We start from the raw sequence: 25,819 nt of genomic DNA, 5'->3' as shown, positions 1-25,819 counted from the left end.
TTGCACTAGGGGCAAGTCCCGAGCTCAAAGAAGTAGGAACAACAGGCTTTCTTCATAACAAGCAAGACAGTTGTGTGTCAACAGACAGCTCAGGATTTCCCTCCACTTTGTTGTTTTTACCGTCATTCAGACTGTGCTTGTGTTACGCTGTTCTGAAGCAGGCATGTTATAAACCGACATGAAAAAATGAGGCATAAAAAGCTGTGAAGCATTGGAAAGAAGTGAATTTGAGATTCATCCTTTTCTTATAGAGAGGGAAGATATTCATTCAGACCTTCAGATAAGTATTTCCAAGTTCCAAGAACTTGGCGCTAAGTCATGTGGCTACGTTGCCGCTTGCTGCCAGAGATGTGCATGACTCAGAGCCTTGCAGTGTTACACAGAGGAAGAAGATGGTGCTGGAGCAGAAGCTGGTGCAATGCGGCCCTGAGCCATAGGTAGTGCTGCTGATGCAGCTGTGCTGGTTTCGGAACTGTGACTTTTGGCATGAGGCAGCTCCACTCGCAGGTGAGTATTGGCACGTTTGGACCTGCAAGGGTACACTTGTGTCACTGTGCTGCCAAGGGAAAAGAGACGCCTGCTTTGTTAGAAATGGGGTGCCTGATGAGAAAGAACAGCACACCTCTAGGTTTTGGCCCAAGATACACTTCCTCCTCCTGTGTACATAGCTGCAGAGAAGTTCCGGACTAGCAGTCGATGCATGAAATAGTTCAGGGTTTTTGTTTGCAATCTTTCGGTAGTTAGTGTTAAACTGAGAAATCAGTCTTTAGAAACCAGTGTTCCCTGTGAGCATGAGTCGCCACAACCACACGCTTCTAGAAGCTCTCTGTAGCTTGACACAGCTGTGTGGAAAGAGTTCACTGGTATAATCATGGCAATGCAGAACAAAAAGCAGAATTAGGTCGTATTCTGCCTTTTTCTTACCCTTGCTGCCGTTTTCTTTTCTTGCAGTGAGATCAGTCGGCTGGACCTGGGCCTAATTGTTGAAGTATGGAACAAAGGACTGATCTGGGACACGCTGGTTGGGACCGTGTGGATTGCTCTGAAGGCCATTCACCAATCTGATGAGGTTAAGCTGACACAGATACTTTATTCTGACAGCTCCAATTTTGGTCGTTAATGTGTTAGAATTCTGGCCTGGTACAGCCCAGGACTGTGCTTCTCAGAAGCATTTCCACTTGCAGAGTCAGGGAGGCTGGGTGAGAGGAGAGGGCTGTTGGCATCGCTTTTTAAATTTTTTTTTTATTTTTAAGGTGGCTACCAATAATGAGACCAAAACTGAGCTTAAGTAGGGGTCTTTGGGCTCATTTCAGTCATGTGGACTCAAAAAACAGGGCGTAATCTGTTAAGGAACGCATATAACTGACAAGCACTTGAATTCTTAAGGACTGAATGCTTAGTCTGATGCTCAAATTTCTATGACCTCCCACTAAATACAGAGGGTGCTCTGATAATAGACAAGCTGGACTTTGAGGTAGGCCCAGAGCATGTCTGCATCATCTTAAAGCTTCTGGGTGCAGTCTTAGAGGGTGTCTAGTTGTGCTGATATGAATTGAAAAAAGTAGGAAATGGGATGTGCTAATGTCTGTAACTGCCCTAACTACTGTATTTGGCAGTTCTTGCAGCTAAGCAGGACATGCCTGTTTTTTTACCTCAGATTTCAGGGCTTTTTTTTTTTTTAAGATTATTGAATTTGAGCAGAGAGGGGTTATATTTTCTGTGTGTCCATGATGTCCAGCTGGTGCTGTCCAGCATCCTTGGTCTGAGAAGGCAGCAGTTCTGCGAGGAGGTGCTTGCTGCTTGTTTTGGTAAAGGCCTTTGAGATTTGGAACAAAAGCTGCCATCATGTGATGAACAGATGTTATTTGGTGTTAAAACGGGGTAGCAGGTCTTGATAATACTCTAAGGCTCTTCCTGGAGTCTTTAGTCGTAGAAAATGTGTGTGAGTTGCTGCATAAGGACCTGCCAGACTTGTAACTTAACCTATGGCTTGTGATTCACAGGAAGGTCCTGGGGAGTGGTCGACGCTGGAGGCAGAAGTTGTAATGAAACATGATGAAATCTGTGGAACCAAAAACCCTACTCCTCATAAAATTCTGCTGGACACAAGATTTGAATTACCTTTTGGTGAGTGCATTTCAATAACTTAGCCAGGACACTGACAGTGGAGAGAAAGTGTTTGGGAGCAACTTCAGATTTATAGTCGAGTTGTGCTCATTCACAGTTCAGCCAAAATAGTTCAGTGCAAATTAAAAAGCTGATGTTCATTTCTTGTTTGGTTTCTTTCTAACAAGAACAGAATAAATAAGGAAGATTTGGTGATCTCAGAGTGCTGGAATGTTTAGACTAGCAGCAGCTTAAGAAACTATTAATACTATTTCAAGATTGTGCAGACACTTTGTTCCTGAGCAGGGAACATTCACTTCTTTGTATCTAGACAAATTTGGCTCTAGAAGAGGTCAGGTGTGTTGTTAGAGATGTTTTGTGGTAGGTGCACTTAAACTCTGTTAGAAGTTTGCAGTTTGGTTAGTGAAACATTGCTGCTGTGAGCTCAATGCTTCTGAACACTGATTTACACTGAATTACTTGTGGTTGAAAAGTACAGAATGTGGAAAAGTAGCTAACTGGAGCAAACCCATCCTGAGTGAAGTTGTATGTGATTTTTTTTTTTTTTTTAATTAAATCTAAATAAATAAACCCAAACAAATGAACAGCCCCCCAAAAGGCGTTAACTAGAATACATCCAAGGCTGACGTATCTTCTCTTTCCAGCTCTTAGCTGACTCTTGGGATCAAGAAGAAAGAGGGACTCGTGGTATTTTGTTTTTCTGCAGCGGGTGTTGAAGTGTTTCAAAGTTATGTCATTGCAGTGCTCCTCTCCCTCTACCTGTTGCTTGTTTTTTGCTGCCAAGCCCCTGACAGTGTGAGCAATTTGTATCACGCTCTCGGTACTGGTGGAGCATTTGTGCACCCACTGGCATTTGGCCAGCGACTGCCAGGATCGCCCATCTGTTGTGGGAAAAAGTCAGGTCATCCATTAGTCTCCTACTCCCCTTCCTGGTGCAAGGGCAGATGTAGGCTTTGGCCCTGCAGCACTAAAATCAAATAATATTGTATTTTGTGCTGGGGGAGCTAAGCTGGGTACACAGTTTTGAGTGCACAGTTGGCTAGATGGTGCAGTTTGGGGTGAGCGCGGTGTTTTGTGGGTGTAATGGGCACTGCTATTTATCTACAGTGCTGTGTGTAAAGGGGAAAATGTACCTGGTAACCAAGCTGTCTGTTGTGGGTCTGGAGCCATCCCCCTTCCTCATGTAAACGTTGTGGTGATTCACTGTTACTGTCACCCTGTCAGTGGGAAGTTTATTACTGAAATGGCTTGTTATGTAAGAAGAGGAACAAACTTGCTTGATTTCCTTGTAGGGTGAAACTTTAGTTCTTGGGGGCAAGTGTCTGGGTTTCTGGGAGGGAGAGAACACCGGGTACATGGCTGAAGGCAAAGCTTGTAGCCCCAGCCCTCTCATATGAGTTCATTCTGACATTGTTGCTTGCAAAACTGTCTGCTTTAAAAGAAAATTAAGTTCTAATCTCTTCCCATCTATTCAGAGCGTATCCAAAAGAGAATTTACTTTCTTCTGCAATTTATGTTATGGACTGCATTACATTTTGTGATTTATTAGTTTTTTTAAGTATAGAAAAACAGGCTCCATGTAAACCATTTTGTGTTAGAGCATCTACATTTAACAAATAAAAGATGTGAGCTAGTAGTGTGTTTTCTCCCTACTCCTGTCTTCAAAACAAAAGACTCTTTTTTGTTTGTTTTATTTTTTACACTACTGTTTTAAAATGTGTGATGCTCCATAGAGCATGGAATTCTGAGAAGTAGGATTTCATGCAGAAAACTAAAATCATTAAATAACAAGCTTTTTGTGACTTTCTATTTTCAGTTGATCACTTAAAGCACATCTATTGCTTATTGCTTTGCTTACCAGGCCAAATACTGAAATAACAGGAACTTCACACTGCTGTATTGAAAGATTTTTATTTTAGAGTGTGAAAAGTTGTCTGTCCAGTGTTTCCAGGAAAACAAGGCTGCATCAGTTAGCTCCGTCAAGGCTTCTGCTGCACTTCGCTTGAAGAGTGTTGCAGATTTCCTTGTATCTTCTTCATTTTCAGGCTGCTGTGGCAAAGTCAGAAGCAGGCTGAGAGTTGGTAGGCACTAAGAGTGAGGGGTATTTCTCTAGAGGGTAGTACCTACCCATGTCACCTTCTCCAGCGGTGCTTCCCTTGACACGGTGACTGAACATCTGCCACCAGAGTAGAGGGGAAGGACCCTGCAAGTTGCATTAGTCTCGGTCTCCCTGCCCTTGAGCTGCTGTGAGGCTCGGAGGGACGCATGGAGGTGGCTCTGATCACAGCCCTGCCTCTGCATCTCTCCTGATGGGTGTGGAAGTTGGTTTCCCTCTAAGGGGGAGGTTGCAGTATGGAAGCATAGTGCCGCACGTGTGGTGTCCCACGAGCTGGGAACTGCTGCTTTAAACCTACACTGAGAACTACATGGATCATTGATCTGCTGTGGAAGTTCTTAAGTCAGCAACTCTGTTGCTGTAGATGTAACATTTCAATAACAGCATGTTTGCAGGGACACTTAGGAGTGTTGTGTATCACGTTTTGTTTCCCAGGTGAAGATCTCCTGGCTATTGTAGATACAGGACAACCAGAGCGGGATGTCTGCACACGTGCAGCTTCTGCTGCTTTCCAAATCTGGTAAAAAACGGCTGTCTGGGATAGCAGTTCTAAGGAAATAGTGTGTTATTCTGTTTGGATGTGCTGCTTCTATCACTTCTGACTGCTCTGTTTCATTTAGGTTAGGTGATGCACACAGATGCCTAAGAGATAATAAATAAATACAAAACCTAACAAAGCTGAAGTCCTTAGTGTAAAACATGGCTGTATATGTAAAGAGATTTAGAAACTGATTTGTTATTTGCACGATGTTTATCCTGGATTAGTTTGCTGCTTCTGCTTCCACCTGATATATCCAGGATTCTTCCTCCCTGGTATGTCTTCTCCTGGCACTCTGGATACTGGCAGGAGCTAAAGCTGAAATAAATGCAGAATGTGCTGATGCTGCTAGTGGTAGTATGTGATGAAGGCAACTTAAGAGGTTTGCATGTTGTTGTTGTTGTGTTGTGTGTATCTTTTTTTCCACTCTTTCCTCTCCATATGAAGTTGGTTTTTAGTGTCTACCAGGCTTGAGGTTGAGAAGCAATTGTTTCCTATCAGAGTCTGGTGAGAATTGTGGTCTCTGCTCCTGGTAATGTAAAAATAACCTTTCTTGAAATCATCCAGGACTTAAACTTAGTTAATGCCCAGATTTTTGATGGGACAGAGAACATCTATGGTGGCTGTGATAGATGCTCCATGTGTCCCATTGCATGTTCCAGATGCTGTTCTTGCTTTGTGTTCACCAGTGTTGTTGGTGTGACATTAGCTTGTGTTGTACAGGGAGAGTGCAGGTCTCTGGGCTCTTCTGCAGCGAGCACCAGTGTGTGATGGGCTGTGGTGCTGGGGACCAGACTGTTGTCTTACGTTCTCTGCCGGTCCTGTATTCTTAAATGTTCAATCTTGCAGAAATAGAATGCCTGAAAATCCTCTTCTGTAGAAGTGCAGCATAGCATAAGCGTTTGAAATGTGAAGTGTTAGTGAGAGTTGATATTAACCCCCTAGGGTGCAAAGCATTTTTATGCTTGGTAGTATTTTAAAAACAAACAACAATAAACTGCTTTCTTGATGGGAGGAAGTGGTTGTTAGTGAAGATAGGCTGGAGCAGCTTTCCCCACTGATCGTATCTGCTTCTTCTCAAGAGAAAGGCATATCAAGGAAGGAAGACAGTTTTTCTTCTTGGTTGGTTTAGAAAGTTTGCTGCTAGGGAAAAGACAGTCTTGCTGTTGTTTTCTTGATGTAATGAATGTGTGCTGGCACAGACTTTCCGAGATGCTGCTTTTCGAGTGTAAGATCCTGCTGTTTAAAAGAAGTTTTACTCTGTCCCCCCGTTTTCAGAGGTGCAGTGGCTATGTGCAAGTCCCTCACAGGAGGAATGCTCAAAAATGCTTTTGACTCACAAGCCATAGCACTTTGGGTCTGTGCCAGGATGTTTCTACTAGCTAATTGGAGTGAAACGCTTTTAGTGTTCTCACCACTGCCAGGCTGGGAGCATGCTGATCTACATCCAGCCATCAGGTGGAGTAAATGTGCTTTGTTGTTTTATTGTCTTGGGAACTTTACAGAAAGAGAAGTGCTCAGCTCTGCATGAACATTATTTTGGTAGGAACTTGTCAAGATTCTCATACCTCTTTGAAAGGGAGGAAACTGGGGCTGGGAAGAAAGGAAGCCAGATGAAGGCTTGTAGGAAAGCGGGGAGAGAGAGGGTATCTCTTTTACTTCCAGTGCTTGTTCTCACCTGTGCATACCTGGGATACGCCCCAGCCAAGGACTTGCTGCCTGGGAAAAACTCAGGTGACACAAGGTGATGTGCAAGGAGTAGAGCAAGGACCACCAAGCCTGAGGTGGAAAAAAGCTTTAGGGCTGAAATGCCTGCTTATTGCCAAGGTAGAGATCTCTTAAGTGGGAATACTGTCATGTTTAGGTACTGAGAGGGGCCTAACTGTGAGTGGTCTGTACAGATGCAATAAATTCCCTGGTTCCTTCCTCAGTCTGATGAAGACTCCGTACTGCAATGTCCCCATTTCTGTGGTGATGCAGTGTGTCAAGGTGCCAGGGCCCTGGAGGCTCTTCACAGCCTAAACAGCACCGCGCAGCCTCACCTGGGACCTCCACCCACACCCCCTGCTCATGGGCCCAGGGCTCCCCCTCAGCTCTGAGCCTTCACTCTGGGGCGATGCTGTGGGAGTCACTGATTCCCCACCTCAGCTACAGCTGCCTCTGTCCTTATGAACCCAATATATCCAGGTCCAGATGTGGACTGACTTCCAGGCTTGACCTCAGACATACCTTGTCACCATGGACCAGCTTGCTGATCTGGGCTCCTGGTTGAACCTGGCCATGATCTCCAGTCCTGCCCTGCTCACCTGGCTTGGGTACTGTAAGATGGGGCCCTGGCCGGCAAGTCCCCTGCCATGCCAGCCCTGAAATCTCCCCTCGTTCAGGGAGCAAGCAGACCTCACTGCTCCCTGACACCCAGAGAAGATGGGGGTTACAGCTTCCAGTTGGAGATGGCAGTAGGAGCAGGGACAATAAAGCTTGCAACCTCTTCCATGGTGCTATCAAATTAAGAAGCCCCAAAAGTGAGTGAACAGATCTGTCCATCTTCTGTCTGTTCTTATTCAGCAGTTTTGTTTCACTGACATACGGCCTTGCTTCTCCTGTTTGCCAGGCTGGATAGAATCATAGAATCATTCCAGCTGGAAGAGACCTTCAGGATCATTTAGTCCAACCATAACCTAACCTAACTCTAGCACTAAACCATGTCCTTAATAACCTCATCTAAATGCCTTTTAAATACCTCCAGGGATGATGACTCAGCCACTTCCCTGGGCAGCCTGCTCCAATGCCTGAAAACCCTTTCTCTGAAGAATTTTTTCCTAATTTCCAATATAAACCTCCCCAGATGTCAGCAGAGTCCTGAGCTGGCATCAGATGGCCTCTGTTTGGACTAGTTCAGCTTCTTGTATGTTAAAGTTAATGCAGTAGAGTAACTTGGACTTGTAATCAAAGCTGAGCAGTGGTGTAGGAGCTGGCCAATGGATGTGGCCTTGCAAGCAGTCAGCCTGTGATCTCTGAGCTAGTGATTTCCATTCTCTGCGTTTCATATAACCAGCTTCAACAAAACAGCTGACTGAGGTGCGACACAAATGGATGGTGAGATTAAAAAATAGCTATAAACTCCTTCCTCAAAAAATTGAGAATTGTCTTACTGCGCATTTATTCTTCTAAGCAAGTAACTTGACTCAAGTTCATAGGTCAGTTGCTTCTTGTTTAAGGTTTGCTGTGCAGTAGCTGTACTGGCATTAGAATTAATGACAAGTTTCTCTTAAGATCAAGAAGGTGTCCTTAAAGTAGCAACTATCTAGACAGCAGCAGATTTTTATCTCTGATTTGCATAAGAAGCTGTTTCAACAGAATAGCAGCAATCCTGCACTAAAAATCTGATAGCTTTTGTAATGGGCACCTTGGATTTGTTGTTCCTGTTTTGTTTCCAAGAGACACATGATGCTCCTTGGTTTCTGGGCAAACTGCTAAGCCATGGTCTGTGGGAAAGTGTTGCAGCCTACCCTGAGACAACCGCAGTTCCTGCAGTGCTGATGGTAATCCATTGCTTCATCCCTCCCAGATCTCTTTAGTCGTGATTTCACGCTCCAGGCTTGAGTTGTTTTGACTCTGACCCTTAGTTATCAGTTCATGAGTTTTTCTTCATCTTTTTAGAGAAGTGATAGCTTTCAAAGACAACATTCCATAGGCTTTAACATTTGGATTGATTCAGGCCCTTGTTGGCATTTGTCTACCTAAATCATATCAGGTTCGATGCCGATAGCCCATCAGTTAATTGTTGTCCTCTTTCCGTATCAATTCTGTCCAGATTTCCCTTGAGTGCCTTTTCTAATTTGTGTAGACTTCATTTAATAAATCTGTGCAGCCGTGATTCACAGCCCTGATGATCAAAAGCATGTATGTTTTTCTACAAATGTGATTGTGGAAGACTCTCTCACGTTTCCCTTACCTTGTTTTCTAAGAGTATATAACAACAAAGCAATGTATTGTACATCGGAAAGAGAAACTGGCTCTGTATTTCATGGTTAAAATAAATTACTTTGCTGACTCTCTTCAAGCTAGGAGAAATAGGTTGTCTTTTTTCTGCTTAATGCACGTTTTCTAGAGCCAGGTACTAAGTTCCCAGTTCTCTGAAACTTTCTCAGGTGGGACCTGTTTTATCCCTCTTGTCAGAGTGAAACTAATTGTGTAAAAATACAGTGTTGTTTCTCGTAGAAATGTGAAGACTTTCATTTGTAGTCCACAGAAATACTTCTGAAACTTCAAATTCCACTAGATCTAGTGTATTCCTTGTCCTCATTGAAAGTGGTTTGTTTTCTGGTACATTGGCCACTATTATCTCCTGATGTTTTGGGGTCACTGGCTTCATAAGATGATGGTCTCAGAAGTGAAAGTGGCTGTAATTTTTAGAGCCACCTTTTCATCAGGAGACCATCCCAGCCTACTTGTCCCATTCTTGCTTAGCATATAATTGCATCCATGTTCACAGGGTGCAGTTCATTGCAGGAAAACAAACTTGTTAGGTGTAAACATCTTGGCTCCTAAGGAGGCACCTCAGCATGTAAAGTGTAACAAGAGATGGGAAAACGAGCTGAACTAGTATTATACTCATCCCCATTAGTCAGCATTGGGGATGGTGAGTCTTGCTGAAGCAGCTCCTCTGCTTCCTGCCTGTATGAGCTCTGGAGCTTCTGCTTCGCTACTGTTTCAGGCCACGAAGAGCCAAATTTCAGAAGTCATTGTTCTTTCTTGGAGGCAAAAAAGACCAAACAGAAACCACCAAACCCAACCTCAAACTTTTCTTTCCAATATTTTTACAGCTCCCCATCCCTAAATAAATTAGGTATTTCTTCTGGACTGGGAGCCTAACCGATGTTTTTTCATCTAGTGGGTTATTTCCCTTGGTGCCGTGCATCTCTTGCTGTATTCCTTAAGCACTGTTTGTACCTAACTTGTCTTGTGTTGAGCTTTCCACAGCAGTTCATCTGCACCTCTAAGGGTGCACTTTGACAGATGAAATTTTGAGTGGCAGAAGTCTGTGTTCCCTTCAGACCATTAGGACGTTATATTATTTCAAAGTGTGGAACAGAAAATAGTCACCAAAATAAAGGTGATAATGCTTGCTACTTGCTGTCAGTAAATCTTCTAGAAGGTAAAAGGGTTATTGTGATTCATTTCACAATGAAGTTGCAGTGTGGTGTATAAATAGGAGCATGTTTTCATGTGAAGATGACTGCCTGTAACACTGTTCATTACCTCAAAAGATCTGGCCTATTGCCTGCAAAGGAAAACAAGACACTATTATTATTTTTTGGTATTTAATTTGTGTCACACCAAGTACGTAAGTAAGATGTGCTATTCAAAAGATGTCTTGTTCTTTTGAGGTTATGAAAGCCTCCAGAAGAGGCTCTTGATCTTGCTATGTGTTATCAAGCATATAGCAAGTGTATTACTATCACTGTGAAGTGGCTCTTCATAAAACTAATACTTGAATTAAATTTGAACCAGTCTGTCTTACTCTTTCCTACCTTTGTGCAGTGTGCATTTGGTTAATTAGCTTTCAGTAACAAAGCAATGTAAGCCCTTGAACCATGTTACTATTAAGAGTGTTTATTTTCTGAGTGCTAACATAAGACAGTTGTATGACTTCATATATTACTTTAAAATTCATTTTTTTGTGCGTGTGTTTTGTTTTGTTTTTATTTTTTTTTTTTTGGATGGTGTGATCTGTTTAAATGCTACTGATGATAAATGCGAATTCGTGTGGTTAATGGTGTGACATATTCTTCTTTTATAGATATCCCTGAAGAAGAGGCAAGATACTGGACCAGAAAGTTAGAACAAATAAATTCACTGGGAGATGATGAGGTAAATATGTAAATAGAAAGATTAATGTAGTCCTGTAGTCCTGAATGCTTTATAACTTGCTTTTATTTTTTGTATTGGATCCCTGCGATTAAGGTAACTACTGAATGTTCATCATGTACAAGTCTTCGTGAACTGTTTACAGAACTGTTTTCTCAAGTCTACTGATAGTGTGAAGGAGAGGAAAATTTTTCTGCATGCTGGAAATTCTCAAGTAGCAAGAACTGTTTTGTTGAAGTGCATACACTCAAAGGAAAGGTAATATCATGCATTACCTCACAAGAGAGTGAAGCTGTTTTTGACAGGCTGCAGTAGGTTCTCTTCATTTGTGAAATCAAGTCAAAAAGGACATTTTTGCAGTTGGGTGCTTCTGGGAAGACGACATAGCAAGAGACTGAATCCTTCATGGAACCAAGGACTGTTGGAGCTGTTGGAGCTTTAGTCCTAATCCAGTTGTTATTGGCTCAGTTTATAGGCATTTTGTACTTGCTTGGTATGGCTTTGGTTTCCTGTTTTTTCTACTGTGCACTTGGCTAAACAGCTATTAACTACAAGATAATTTTTTTTTTTTTAAGAGACACTGTAACATGATGAAAACTTTACAGTTCAGACTGTTTGCAAAATAAGGTGTGACGTATTAATGCCTGTGATAGAAGTTTAGCATTAAAAAAACCTAAACAAACCCCAAACCTCATGTGTTGATGCCAACATCATTGAGTAGGAAGATGGTGCTTGCTTAAACTCTTAGTAGATCTCTTTTTGGAGCAAGATAACTTGCAAAATGTTGTGTCAGTGACTTTAGGGGGTTTTTGTTCTGGAATCCTTCATATATTCTTTTCTGCTCTTTCTGTGAGTCATTCGGTTTGCTGTGCAGATGGAGAAAAATAAGGTGGGTTTTCTTTTTGGGTGAGGACAGACCGGTATTGGAGTGTGTATAGAAACATAACTGCTTGAAGGCAACCTCTCCTGCCTTCCTAGAGGTTTGAGAACCTCTTGGAATTGATGATGAGCTCAATCTGTGATTTGGGCTGTGGTGCCTCCCTGCTCGTGTGCCAGGTCCTTCAGTGAAGCTTAGGTGCCCTCTAGTGCTTCACTGAGCCGGTACTTGCTGAAAAGTATCCTGAGCTTTGTGAGACTCCCCTTTCTCTGCAGTGCCATCCATCTGCGTGCTAATTGCATGCTTTGATCAAATACTAGTAACAAAATAATGTCTTTGTACTTGTAACCTAACAATCCCAAATTTATTATGGATGTTCCCAGTCACCAGTGAGAAAATAAGAACACCTGTGCAGGGCCTGACCTAAGGTTCATCTTGTCCCATGTCTGACAGTGGCCTAGAGTGGGGGGGATGTTTTCCTTGCATATTCCTCTAATTTGCAGTGACTTGTAGCTCAGGAACTTCCAGAGGCAGTATCTTTGTGTTTAACAGAACTTGATGGATTTTTCCTGTGTGGCTATCAGGTGCCTTTTGAATGCACCTTAATTGTGTGTTGCCTGCAAAAACATTCTGTTTGCTGTGAGCAAATACTGTGTTTTGAAACCAGCTGGAGGCACGTTTATTTGGATAAATTGAATGACTGATCCTCATTAATCCACGCTGTGACACCCAGCTTTACAGACCTCACCTTCTTCCATGGCTTTCAGGCTGCAAAGTCTTGGTCTGCATAGCGGTGTTTTGTCAGGACAGCTTTGTGCTTTTATCTTCTTTTGTGTGCATTAAGTTCATTTATCTCCGTTTGAGACAATGGATGAACAGACTGAAGTTGCACAGCACTATTCAAGAAGCACGTTCACTTGGAGTTTATATGGTGTAACAAAAATGCTTTCCAGCCTCTATTCCTACAAATGCTTAATATTCAGTTTTCTTTTTGGGGCTGCTGAAAGCTGTTGGGCTGATGCCATAAAAAGAAAACTGCAGCCATCTTTGCATCTCTGAGTGTAATAACTCCGAACCTATTGCTGTCCTGTGCTGCTGAAGTTGCTCATCAACAGAGCTCCTTTTACCACTTTATCAACAAATCAGTGCTGTAAGCTCCAGCAGTTTTTGTTCTCACAGTCCTGATTAGCTCAGTGAGTTGGCACTTTGCTGATGAGAAGACTGACCGCCTTTCAGGATCACTTGTGCATTTTGAATAGCACTGATCGGAAGACAGCCACCACAGAAATCTGCAGGTTGTCACCTTCCCAGTAATGAACTGGTTGTTAATCCTCACCAAATCCAAGGAGAGGCTGTCTGGTGGCCCTTTTTCGCACAGGTTGCAGCGCCAGGTTGCTGAGGTTGCCACTTCCTTTGTTGCTGAAACTTTTTTCCTAGCAAAGACTGTTCTCATTATTTCACTCAATTGTCCTAATTTTCTTGTATCTCTATGTAATACAATACAGAAGAGAATAACAAAATAAAACCACTGGCATTCCCCTAGGGAACGCTTTGATGCTGTAACAAATAGCTTTGTAGAAAGTCAAAGCTGGCTAATTGAAATATCTCCATGTTCTCTAATTTAGTATTAAATGAGATGAAAAATACTTCATTTTTGGATGTACAGTGGATCACAGAAGAGTTTGTAAGTGCTGGCTGGGCAAACATTGTGTTAGTACCCTGCTGGGCACATTAATTATCTAACTGCTTCCATCTCCTACTGCAGTGTTGCTATGAGCCCACAGGAGTTTTGAGCTGTTGAAGCCGTGCTTGAGTGTCTACCCATAAACAAGCTTATTCTTCGTTCTGAGCTTCCCATCACAGCGACACTGTGGTGTGGAGAGTCAGATCTTTTAGGATGATCTTTTGAGGTCCCTTCCAATCCCAAACATACTGTGATACTGTGATGTCTAATTTGAGGTCTCAGAACTGACAACGGGGCCTGTGCTTGTTGTAAAAGCCAACTTCACCTTGACCAGATGTGCACTCTTTAACGCCTGGTTTTGGCACGAGAAAAGAGCAGAGTTACAGGACTGTGATTGAATGTGGATATTAGGGAGAATATTTAATGCTTTGATGCTACAAGGAATGTTTTCTCTTACGTGTGGCATGCGGTATTCTGAATGATGTTTCATAAAGTTACTATTTGCTTTCTTATCATTCTGTGTTCCTTTTTTTTATCCTCCTTTAGTATTCCTTTCAGGAGGAAGTCCAGAAGAAGCCATTGCCCAGTGCTGCCTCCCAGTGTTGTAAGTTAGACTTTATTTCTTCTCAACGTTTTTTACTCTTTCAGTTGTACTTTATTTCCTTCTCTGGTTTGTTATCAGTGATACCTCTGAACAATTTTTTTCTTGTTAGAAGTACTTAAATCTCTGTGAAGCCGATAACCTTCATCAGTTAGGAAAAGCCGTGCCCCTTCAGATGCTAGAAAGTGAAATCAGGCATTGAGTCTTTAATCTGTTTGTGTCGTCATGTATGATAGGAACACAAAATGTGTTCCAAGTCACCTAGATTGTCAGACCCTTGTAATATCAACACAAGTAAGGCAATGCTGATTTTTTTCATATAAATAAGTCAGGCTATGTACTCTTTAAACATCATGTGTTGAATATTATTTTTGATTTCTTGATGACGTTTTTAGAGGAGGAGAATAGACGCAGATGTGCTGCTGGTAGCCTTTTAAAATGCACCAGAGGTTTGTACTTGGTGCCTAATTTATTTGATATTACTTTTAAATGCTGTCTTGATGGATGAAAAAGGTTTTTACTAATTTCTGCTTATCTTGCATTTTTTATGCTTCTGAAAATATGGATGGAAAAATAACATAGGACATACTGTATCTGGTCTGCAAAATTGGATTTCTGAAACACTGGTTTTGACATACAATAGATGAAAGCTCAGTTATGTCTCTTATGAATGTCTTACCTACTTTTGGCAACATTAATGAAATTCAAATCTCATAATTTAAACAGTTCTTTTATCCTCTAATTCAGATCCTATAAGGTGCATATTACACTTTGCAGGCTGTTTATCCATTAGGCTGATTACAGAATCTCTACATAACTGTTAATATTAGGAAATGTTAATTACTGTTTACCTTTTTGAGAAGACTTGATTTATCTGTATAATGTTATTATGTTTTCTTAAAACCATCTGCGACAAAACATGGAGATTAACCCATTGGCTTGGAAATCTGAAGGTGTTGCATAGCTAGAATACATACAAAGCTATATGAAAATATTCTGGCAGTGGTACTCTAGGCAACACCAAATGTGTCATCCTTTCTTTAAAAAGCATGTATATAAAGAATAAAGCTTTTTAATTTTTTTTTTTTTTTAATTAATGAACAGGCTACAAATGATTTGTAAAGTCTATGGGTAAGAAGTGTTGTTGGAGAAACTAATATTTGACTAAATCGTACTAGCACAGTATGCAGAACCTGTAGCATCAAAAGATTGAATTGAAACAGTCTGATACGAAGTGTTGAAGAAATTAATGTGTTGTTTGCTGAAATGATTTTCGTGGCTGTGTGCCCTGGTCTTAGCTTCAGTTTGGGGGCGGCTGGTTTAATTGGCTCTGCTGCGTGTTGGGCTGTGAGTAAACTCGGAGCAAAGCGGCTGTGTAGGGAAAGCAGCAGCACCTGTTGCTGCAGCGCGGTGCTTTCGCATCCTCCAGGCTCTTGTAGCCGCTTTCTTCCCCGCAGGACCAGTTCAGCTCATGAAAATAGACATAGTAAAGACCAGAACTGCAGCTGCCCTTTTTGTGTTGCCTGTTAACAGCCTGCGTCTTGCTAGAAACTGACCTTTTACAGTAATTAATTGAAGGCCGCGGCTCGAACAATTAATATCGCATAAGAATTAATTAAATCATTCATGGTATTAAAGCAGTCATTAGGATGGATGTTAAATATTTAATAGCAGTATGTGGCTAATGTATTTAAGAATTTTCTGGTGATTCAATAAAGCTTGTGGCACTGCATGTACTTTTGCCTGCAAGTGCCCAACATCTATTACATGGACAAATATAAAATAGACATTTAATGTAGAAGCACTTTTGAATAATGAACTCTGCTTGCGTCAATCTGTGCATAAGAATTGTAAGCTTGCCTGAATGTATCGTAGTCCGTTGGAACCTGAGAATTCAACCCAGAAGGTTCATCGATTGAGTCTCTGACAGCTGACGTAACCTTTGCATATGACGCAGGAGCTCAACCCGCTTTTACATAGGAGCAGGGTGGGGTCTGATCTAAAACAAGTGTTCTTACTCAACACGTGGGTAAATAATTGATAGATATCCTTTTAGATATAATAAAAATACCCTCAAGAACATTGGTTAGACTCACCCCATTTTCCATCACGATGTGCTAGATGAGATGTGATTGCTGCTGGAGCAGGACACAATCAGCTGGACAGCAGACGAGGTGTCTGGAAGGAGCAAAAACACCTCCTGAGTTTGAGTAGTTTTCGACCCATGAGTATATCTTACTAAACCCTAAAAAAATGCAAAGTTATCTTAAAACCTGATGCACTGTACAGCAGAAGTACAACAAAACACTCCGTGTAGCTTGCATTTTAAGAAATAACAGTATAACTATGCATGCTGCTGATGTCCTGTTTAGCCCTCTTGCAGCTATCAGGAGACTCTTCTGGCTTCTTTGATCTAACTAGAGAAAACCCTACTCCAGCCAGCAGGGTCAGGTTCATTAAATGGGGAAATACAAGTCTCCATGTGTTAAAATTAGGTTATTTTTCTTCCCTATTCTGCTCCTATGTTATCCATACATGTCTGATACCTTTCTCAAGCGACCTTTATTCATGGTTAATTCCCCATCTCTTGCGTGGGTGCAGGTGGTTCTGTGAGCTCCACAGAGTTGGGACGGGGGGAAGGATGGAGCAGGGTGTGAGGGAAGAACTCTGGGCCGTGTCTGAAAGCCACCAGCTGATCTGCAATGATGGGTTTTCATTTCTGACCGTGCATGGGCTGCTGCCTTGGCATGATGCCGTGGGAAATCTCAGCCCAGACTGGGTGCTCTAATTTTTCCAGAGACTATGAAGCTTTCAGGCCCAGTTTCACAGTCTCAAATGCTGCTTTGTTCTTAGGAAGAATCTGACCCATCGTTTCTGAGGTAAGGAGGGATTTGGGCTTCTTACCTATTCTTAAATGAAGCAGGTGGGTCTGTTGTTATCCATTCAACCTCTTATAAGCTCTACTGATTTTGACACTACTTGCCTCTTTTTTCATTGTACTGAGTAATTCAATTTTTACCTCCTAATTTCCATGCTTCCCTATATATTTCTTGTGTCCAATAAAGATCATGTGCTTCCAGTTGAACTCACTTTCACTCATCCCAAATTATAAGCAGAGCATTATAGTGTCCATGGATCCAGTTTTGTTTGCATTTCTATTAAATGTAGTCATAATTCTTAATTCCCTGATACCTCATTGTTGGATAACTGCAGCATTCTTACATTAGCTTTTACCTGCAATGTGAAATTAGATGTAAATTAAAAAGAAAACAAACTTTATTGTCGGGAGATTCACATTAAATAAAGCAGAATGAAAAACTGTTATTTGATTACTTTGGCATTCATTGAGTCAATAAGCTCTAAGTTATTTATTGTGGTAGCTATAGATTTATTTTTCCTGTACACTCAAGATCATTTCTGGCAACATAAAAGTCCATTATAATCCATAAAAGAGTCACTCTGTCAGTGTTTTAAATGAAGCTCTGGCTTGAAGCAGACACCATGCAAACTGGGTTGAAAATGGTATTCTGTATCTTTGTGGAGAAGATTTGCCAGTCTTGGTTAATACCAGCTACGGTGAATACTGCCCTGCACCTTTTGTTGGGGGCCTCACAAATCTGGAAGAGAGCAGGTTTGTTCGGTATGATTCTCAGAAAAGATAAATTAAGTGCCACTGAAACAACCAGCTGTGTCTGTCCTCATGTATTTGACTGATGATCTTTCTGAGAATGCTTTATCCTTCCTTCTCTGCATGTATTTTTTTTTCCACTTCCCTGAGTCTATGGTGTTAATCTTTTCACAGTAAGACCCTGATAGACCATGGTGAACTGTAGTTCTGTCTTGTGTGTCTTCTGCTGTGTAAAATCCCTGTCTACCAGGACTGTTCTGGTGTTTGTGGTTTGTTTTGTTTGTTTGTTTTTTCCTCCAGAAGTAGTTAAATTTGTTGCTTTGCTCTGGATTGTGAGTTGATGCAACAAAAGAAGTGTCTCTTCTGATACACTGTTATACCAGCAGAAAGAACCAAAGCTATCCTGTGCTTGGTCTGCCAGCAGATCGGAGAGAAAGGAGCAAGACAACATCTCCTCCAGGAGAGTAAGAAGGAACCCAAAATGCTGCCTGGAGTGTGTATATGTGTCCACACGCATGCAGGAAAGAAAATGCTGCAGTTGTTTTGTAGTTATGTAGCCTTTTAACTCCTTAAAAGCTTACAAGGTGTGTTATACATATTATATAAATAGGAATGTGTGTCATTTGATGCTGGATTGATTTTTTGGATTGACCCTTCTTTCCCACTAATATTTGAAGAAACTTATTTCTGCAAAATGTGTAAGGCAAAGTTCTGTTAGTATCTACACATTCACTACTGTTTCAAAAGTACCAGAGGCTGACTTTGAGAGGTTTCATTCCTGATGCCCATTAGTCCTCTTTTCCAGGAGCTCAAATTCCACTGATGCATCAGCGAGGCTTGTAGGTTTCTCTGCGCAGACTGACTGATGCTGGGATTGCAGTGCTTTCCATGGCACCCATGAGGAGCTTTGTCTGCTGAAGCCCCGACTCCCCAGCAAGCCCCTGGTGACATCCACGCTGGTTTTGTGTTTAGGGCACTGCACTGTGGATATTATAACTGCATCTTTATACTGCCATTAATTTGCCATTGGGTTGAGGCTGTTAAACCCTGCTGCCAGGATTGCAAAGCACTGTTGTTGCGGTTCCAGCAGAAGCAGTGGCACCGAGGGCACAGATCTAGGCAGACTGTGGGTCCAAGACAGCTGGGTAAAGCTCTTGTTTACAGAGCTTGGTTGGCAGGATTTGCATTGCAGCCCCTGTGCTGGCCACTGGAGAGGCCTCACCTTGAATCCTGTGTTAGTGTGGGGCCCCTCATCATAAGAAGGATATTGAAATACTAGAAGAGTGTGGAGCAGGGCGAGGAAGCTGGTGAGGGGTCTGAAGCACAAGTGTGATGAGGAGCAGCTGAGGAACTGGGGCTGTTCAGCCTGGAGAAAAGGAGGCTGAGGGGAGACCTTATCACTGTCTGCAACTACCTGAAAGGAGGTTGTAGCACGGAGGGGGTTGGTCTCTTCTCCCAAGCAGCAAGTGATAGGACAAGAGGAAATGGCCTCAAGTTGTGCCAGGGGAGGTTTAGATTGGATATTAGGAAAAAATTATTCACAGAAAGGGTTGTCAGGCACTGGAACAGGCTGCCCAGGGAAGTGGTGGAGTCACCATCCCTGGAGGTGCTTGAAAGGCACTTAGACGTGGTTTAGTGCCAGAGTTAGCTTAGGTTATTGCTGGACTCGATGGTCCTGAGGCTCTCTTCAAACTAAAATTATTCTATGATTCTGTTTCAATGGAATGAAGTCATAACCATCCAGAGTTATATGTGCACTCATTTGGGCATGCCACCTTTTGCCATTGTTGAATTCTGTGGTTTATTCTAGTCAAAGTTGTTGGCTGCCTTGCTCCAGTGTTCAAGTGGGTGAACTATGGGAGCAAATGCACTGAAATGGCATCATTTTAAGACTTTTTTTTTTTTCTCTCCTTTTAGTAGCAATATGTTAAAAACCAAAAAAAAATTATCTACTGTATGAGTACTCTCAAAGCCAGGCAGCATCAAAACGCTCCTAGCAGGTCACAACTTGACCATCTTACTAGTTCCTAGAGATGTATGATCTGTAACAGTGCAGTGGCCAGCAGCATCGTCACCTGCGATTGCTGGGAGGTGATACCGCCCTGCTTGTTGTGGAGATGTATTGCTCTATATCTAGATTCTTTGTACATCTAGGTTCTTGCTGGTGTGGTTTTTGTTTGTTTTGTTTGTGGTTGTTTTGTTTTGTTTCTTTCTGTTGACCAGCCTGCTTCTGCACTTAGAAACAACAGAGATCAGCAGCTACCTACGACATCTCTAGAACAGGCCGGTTTGGGAAGAGTAAGGAGGAGGTCAGTGGTTATTTTACGCTTCTCAAGGGCAGGTGACACTAAAGATCCTGTGGCAGTCACTGAAAAGCTGTGCTCTAATAAAACTACTGGCCACAGTGCGAACAGCAAGCCCTACAACAGTGCTCAGAGAATGTTCAGTGTAAGCGTAACTGAAAACAGGACACATTAATGACTTTTTTTTCTTTAATTAAGCTAGGCAGAGTAAAAACTACTCCTGTCTGTACAAGTGAAACCACTGTGCGAGCTGTTTTGTGGTAGTTTGCTGACGGGCTGAGAAAGCAAGTTCCTTGGGCTCTCTGTTTATGGGTGACTGGTAGCCCCTGTTCCTCTTTGTTTAGAATAAATCCCATCTGGGAGATGTGTTTTTTTGTGGCTCTGCAGTACTCACTGGCTGGGCTGGCTGAGGGCACAGCACGTCTGCTCAAAGGAACACAGATTTAAGGTCTTTCTCTATGTCTGCCTGCATTTTTGGAATAAAACTGCTACTTCAGTACCAGATACGTCTAAGAAAAAGTACTCAGCAGAGTACTTTTAGAAGTTAGAAGTACTAGCTTCTTTTAGAAGTTAAAAATACTAGCTCTATTAGAAGATTTTACATTAACAAAATCTGGCTTACTGCTAAACTTGAGAGGAGAGCAGATGTGTGGTTTGTTAGTTGTTGTTTTCCTAGAGTATGTGCTATATTCTGAAAGGTGTTGACAAAGAAATAAAGCTTTGCCTTTTCAATAAGCCCCAGACATAAAGCTCTTCCTGAGATGCTGAACACTGCTAATACTGACATGTTTCTCTATAAGCAGTGATTAAAATAAGTAAATGCTTTGTTGATCACTCTAAATTTCATGGTTTGTTTACTGTGCTTAATGAATGTGTCTTTTTTCTTTTCTGGTGGGGATTTCTTAAGGGCTCTGAAACTTTATTAGTTATCCTTTAATGTCATAGCAATAACTTGCATTTTGTAACCACAATGGAGTATGACCTTTTTAAAAATTAAATGTTTTAAACTGGAGAACATATTGCCAAACTTTATACACAGACCATAAATATGTGTCCTTGAGCAACAAGGCTTGTACTGAAAGTCCAGAATTGAAAATCAGAAGAAGAAAAGTCACCAAATCTTTTATCTCAGCTGCTGTACAACATTATATTCCTCTTCAGGAATATAGCAGTGATCCACTAGTGTAGTCCTAAATTGTATATTATGAGGAGTATATACAACGTTTGTTGTTTGCTGTGTTTAGATCTCGTAGCCAAATAATCTGTGTGATTTGGTAGCCCAGAAGTTTGTAAGATGGGACAGTTGTGCTGGGGATTAGCGCAGTGATAGATGTTGAAGTTTTTCCATTGTAGATCAAATCAAGTGGCAGTCTGCCCAGTTCTTTTTTACTGTGGTTATTAGTGAGTTGCACAAGCTTGTAGCAACATAGCGGATACTTTCGATTATTTGATGATGATCCAAGTGTTGCTTAGATTGCCAGCTGTCAGTCTGGCGTTGTTTAGCCATAGTAATGGTGGCCAGAAGGGTCATTTCATTTAGTGAAAGAAAATACTCCGACATTTCATCATAAGCTGAGTGAGTGTGGAGTAAATTGTGGTGAAAAAGAAGGAACAAGGAGCAAGCAGAGTACCCCTCTGTTGTATTCTACTGCCTGTCAGCTCCTTTTAGCCTGTTTCCCTCCTGTGCGTTCTCATCTCCTTTTGTGCACAGGTCTTTGTCCTTGTTTGCGATGTTCCAAAGCTGAGCTGGAAATGGTACTTGCTAGGAAACCCTCTTGATCATCCTGCTTACCAAAAACTTGGCTTTGTTCTAAAAAGCTATTCAATGCTTGTTTTCTATTTTGGAAACTTATTCCGCTAAAATACCACGTTTAATTTTGGGAAATACATCGAGTACTGGAAGAATGTACATTTTAATGGAATCTGAGATGTGTGGACATTGTGGTGGGCGTCTTAGGCAGGGGAAAAGGAGATTTATTAAACCTCGAAGAAAGAACTGACCAGGGCCTTCCCAGCTCTATTTGTATTCTATAAACTGTACCTCGTCAACATAAAATATAGTGTAATTTCCTGAGCTCAGTTTACTTTCTTATAAACTTGTTTAGATGCTCTCTGTCTTTGCTTAGCATGAGATATAGCAGGAGTATTAAATAATTTATCGGCATGACTGTCAGCAGTGGACAGCAGTAAACAATAGCGTTCTGATGGGGATAGGTCCCAGCTATTCTCAAAGACTTGTAAACAGAAATGAAACAAAATGGCACGCAGGCAATCAAATTAGACTTGGAATATTCTGCTTTTCTACAGTGTCCCTGCTGATCCAGGCTTGACAGTGTGAAGTGGGGAGGAGGAGTTCCTCCTTGAATAGTTGCATAATTGAGACACAGAACAAGCATATGTTGTGTTCAGCTATCTGTGGGAACTTAGATGTGCTTTATAAAATGTGTTAACGACAAGAATGTTGTAGCTTCCAAGGCACCAGGCTGCTGGCATCGCTTAGTCCTTAATTAGAGGTTTATATGAAACCTCGTTTTTTCAGTACTGAAACTTATGAATACAAAATAATGTGATAACCGAGACACACACTGTTGGTGTTTAAAAAGCACATGGAGTAACTAGTCTGACTTGCCTGTATCATCCATTGCAGTGTTAATGTATGATGTTATTGTTGTCTTTTTCAGAATTACACTTTCCATTTTCTATCTGCCTGGGCTTTTGGTGTTTTCAAGTTCGTACAGGCTTCACTTTGTTCCCAAAGGTGATTTGGAAGGGAACTTTTCTTAACAAGTTGAGGTTATGCATGTTATTTTCATGAAGCAGAAAAACAACTTGAAAAGGCTAAAAAGAAATTCTGTTTTCATTAACCTTCAGGATATCAAGACTGTCAGCCCAGGTCTTCTGTGATTATGCTGAAGGACTGAGATATATACTGTTAGCTCCTGAATCTTAAATGAAACAGCATATGTGTTGAATCTTTAATAAATACATCTTTTATCCAAAATGTTAGATGCTGAAGTGAAGTGGGTGTTAGTGAAAACAAACAAAAGCGGAGTTTTGAGATTCTGGCTGAAAATCCCTTACTCTCTGTTATTGCATCTCTTTCTGTTTGCTCCTGCAGCATTGTCTTCCCAGTCAGTCTCTAGTTGTAGCCCTCGTTAGCCAAGACCCAAATTGTTAGTATGAGAAAACTTGGAGGGTAAGGAGCTGGTGTCTAAAGGCAGCTGCTATTCTCTCCTCCCTGCCATGCTGTTTGTCTTAGGTATGGAAATAATAGTCACCATTCTGCTTTTGAAAGTTAGTGGAGTTCTCCTGCTGTTCCTAAGGAGCTTGATAGCAGCAAGGCAGACAGGTCAGTAGCTGCCTCAGTTTGAGGACTCTATGGGAGGTGGTGATGTTTCTCCTCCAAAGAAAGACCTTGTATATGCAAGACTTGTTTTTAGCACTTGGTTTTCTCCTTGTTGCAGTATGAGAGTCGTGTTGTGGCAGCCATGGGACCATTTTCTGTAAAGGAAAAAAGGGCTAGGAACAGTCTGAGCAGGTTTCAGGGATCAGGCTTTCTGTTTTCTCTTGAGGAGCCGCTCATTGCCTATGTGCAAATTACAGTGGTTTGTGCAGAGCCTGCCTGTCTGGGAACTTTGTCTTTGGAGAAAGGTGCAGGACAGGTAAGTCTCATTTCCTCTGCAGTTGTTCTGATCTGTATACTGGTTTTGGAAATTTATGGTATCTTCCGATGCTGCTTTTCCAGTTGCTTTGGGATGTTACCTGTGCATTCGTGAACAATGAAATGAGATGAACCAGTGGGTAGTCTGAATGCAATAATGTTGTGCCACTGCAGAGTTTTTCTGCTTCTTTAACAGTAATCCAGGCTGCAAATGCCTGAATGTTGGCTTCTTTTGCCTCTTGCTGTTCACATCAGATAGGAACCGTGTGATGGAAAGAGTTGCTGGGGTTGCTATCCCATGTGTTTGTGGCTTGAGATTTCCAGGAATGAGACAGACATAAGCTATTGTTTGACGTAAACATTAATAGGAAATAGTCTCTCTTTAACATGATCTATTTATTGCAGCATACTAAATGTCGGTGCAGAGTTCTGTCAGCTTCTTGCTCTTTTTCCTGAGCCCTCTCTCCATGTCCCTCTCTGATGCTCCTGCTCTCCTTGCCTCATGTTTTCAAACCCTTTCTTCTGCTTGTCTCCCTTTCTCATCTCTCTTTGCTGCGTGTGTTTTACTTCTGTTTTACGTACCAGCTTGGTTGCATATTCCTCTTTCTCCTCTCCTTTTCCCCTGGAGAAGACTCAGACCTCTGTCAAAGCTGATCTTCAGGCCATCAGTGGATTTTCATTGTCATAAAAAACAAGCCTGAGATGATAGCCCTGTGGTCAGGGTCATGTAAACGCCATGTGGTGGGTCCTGGCGGCTTCTGAGGTATCTGAGTACATCCTCATCATCCTCATCTTGCCAGCACGGCTGGCTCAGGTGCTTTGTCCGAGGGGTGGCTTGTCACACTTGCTGCTGTGGACCAGAGAGGCAGGATTTGTGCTGTCTCAGACTGTAGTCTGCTGGTACTCAGCTCTGTGGACTTCAGTTTTTCTCACTAGTTGTGTAGATAAGGAAAAAGTTTCTACTTATTATTTCTGTAGACAGGAGGAGAATAACCCTTTTACACTCTGTGGAAACTGCATGTATTCAGCATTATAACAATTTAATATATGGCTCTTTCTAAATCAACTCAGTTGAAAATGTCGTTGAATTTATTCAGTGCACATACTTGGTCAGAGCTGCTTCATTTAATGACCAATGCAAAACACCCATTGCTTTTTTTTTTTTTAACCCTCTAACTACTTTTGTAGAAGCTGGAAGGGAAAGACCTACCTTTGAACCTCTGCCAGGAAACAGAAATGCTTCTTGAATTCAGGCTTTGGCCGTGTCTGTGCAAAGCACCACATGTGTGTGTGAACCTGCAGTCCAGGAGCCCTGCAAGTGCTGGGATGTATCTGAGGAACTGCATTTCTTCGTAAGCCTTTCATGTCTGAGAAGGAAGGAACAACCTGGTTGAACCTTTGGCGCACCATTAGTTCCCAGATGAGAGAGGATTACACTATGGCTTCCTCTATTTTTTTATTTTTTATTTTTTCTTAGGAGAGTCTGCATTTCTGCTTTTTTTTCTTTCCTATTCACCTTTTTGTTCCCCATAGAACTGAAATGTCACCAGAGCCCATCTGTAGTACATGTGCATAGGGACCTTTGCCTTGGGAAGCCGAGTTACTCACCAGAACCAGTTATTGCTTAGCTAGTCTTGGGGTGATTTTTTAGAATAAAGGTTTTTTTCAGAACTATTTTCTGCAATTTTGGCTAAAAGCAAGAACTATCCCATTCTAACTTCTTAAATGAGGGCAGGGGAAGGGATTTGTCCCATGCCTTCCTGAGAGTGTACACCTGGCTGGTAGCAGAGGTGAGGCTGGTAGCCAGGACAGAAAGCTCTCGCTTGTTCTGTGCATGCATCTGAGGGATTTTGTTTATTGCCTGCTGCACCTACACATCAACACTCCTGTAAACGTCACTTTTTAAAGTGCTTTTTACACACCATCCTCTAGAAACGCTGGTTCTGAAGCTTTTCTTGGCGCCGCAACTTGTGTGTGTTCTTCCAGGGTGCTTTGAGGGTTGTATGTCATAGTTTGTTGCCTCTGTTATACCGAGTATGACCTTGGCGTGACAACATATGGGTATTGATAAGTAATAACTTGGCTGTTTTACCCACTTTAGCTTTAGAGTGAATTTGTTGTCGCCTTTAATTTTACCATGGAGAGATTTACTTACTGTTTGTAGAATTAACTTATGACCCTTTGCATCCTTAGGATGCCGTGGGAGCTCTTAAGTTTTTATACCAGCGCGTATATTGAGCTAAGGAAGTACTTTTACTTACTCCTGGTTTACATGCACGTAGTTAGCTTTTCACACTGTTATTACTGATGTGGTGCTTCCACCACTGAGTTACCTTTGTTCTGGAAAGGGGATGGAAGTGGAAGCATGAAACTTCTGGTGCTTGACTTGCAGAGTTTAGCCTAGAATCACATA

At 41.9% G+C, this 25,819-nt stretch overlaps 1 protein-coding gene across 1 annotated transcript in view; it reads left to right on the top strand.

Annotated features, from left to right (window-relative positions):
• LOC308052116 (protein unc-13 homolog B-like) overlaps positions 1 to 25,819 on the top strand; it is a gene marked incomplete at its 5' end in the record, with an annotated part of 218,768 nt that overhangs the window by 34,469 nt on the left and 158,480 nt on the right. The window contains 4 exons of the mRNA XM_080362904.1: positions 952 to 1,069; positions 2,004 to 2,127; positions 10,585 to 10,655; positions 13,760 to 13,817. Of these exons, the coding sequence (XP_080219030.1) occupies positions 952 to 1,069; positions 2,004 to 2,127; positions 10,585 to 10,655; positions 13,760 to 13,817 (371 nt within the window). The remainder of the gene's footprint in view (positions 1 to 951; positions 1,070 to 2,003; positions 2,128 to 10,584; positions 10,656 to 13,759; positions 13,818 to 25,819) is intronic.

Source organism: Nesoenas mayeri, assembly GCF_963082525.1.
Source record: "Nesoenas mayeri genome assembly, chromosome: Z".
Lineage (NCBI taxonomy): Eukaryota > Metazoa > Chordata > Aves > Columbiformes > Columbidae > Nesoenas > Nesoenas mayeri.
This window is presented reverse-complemented; position numbering and strand designations above follow the sequence as displayed.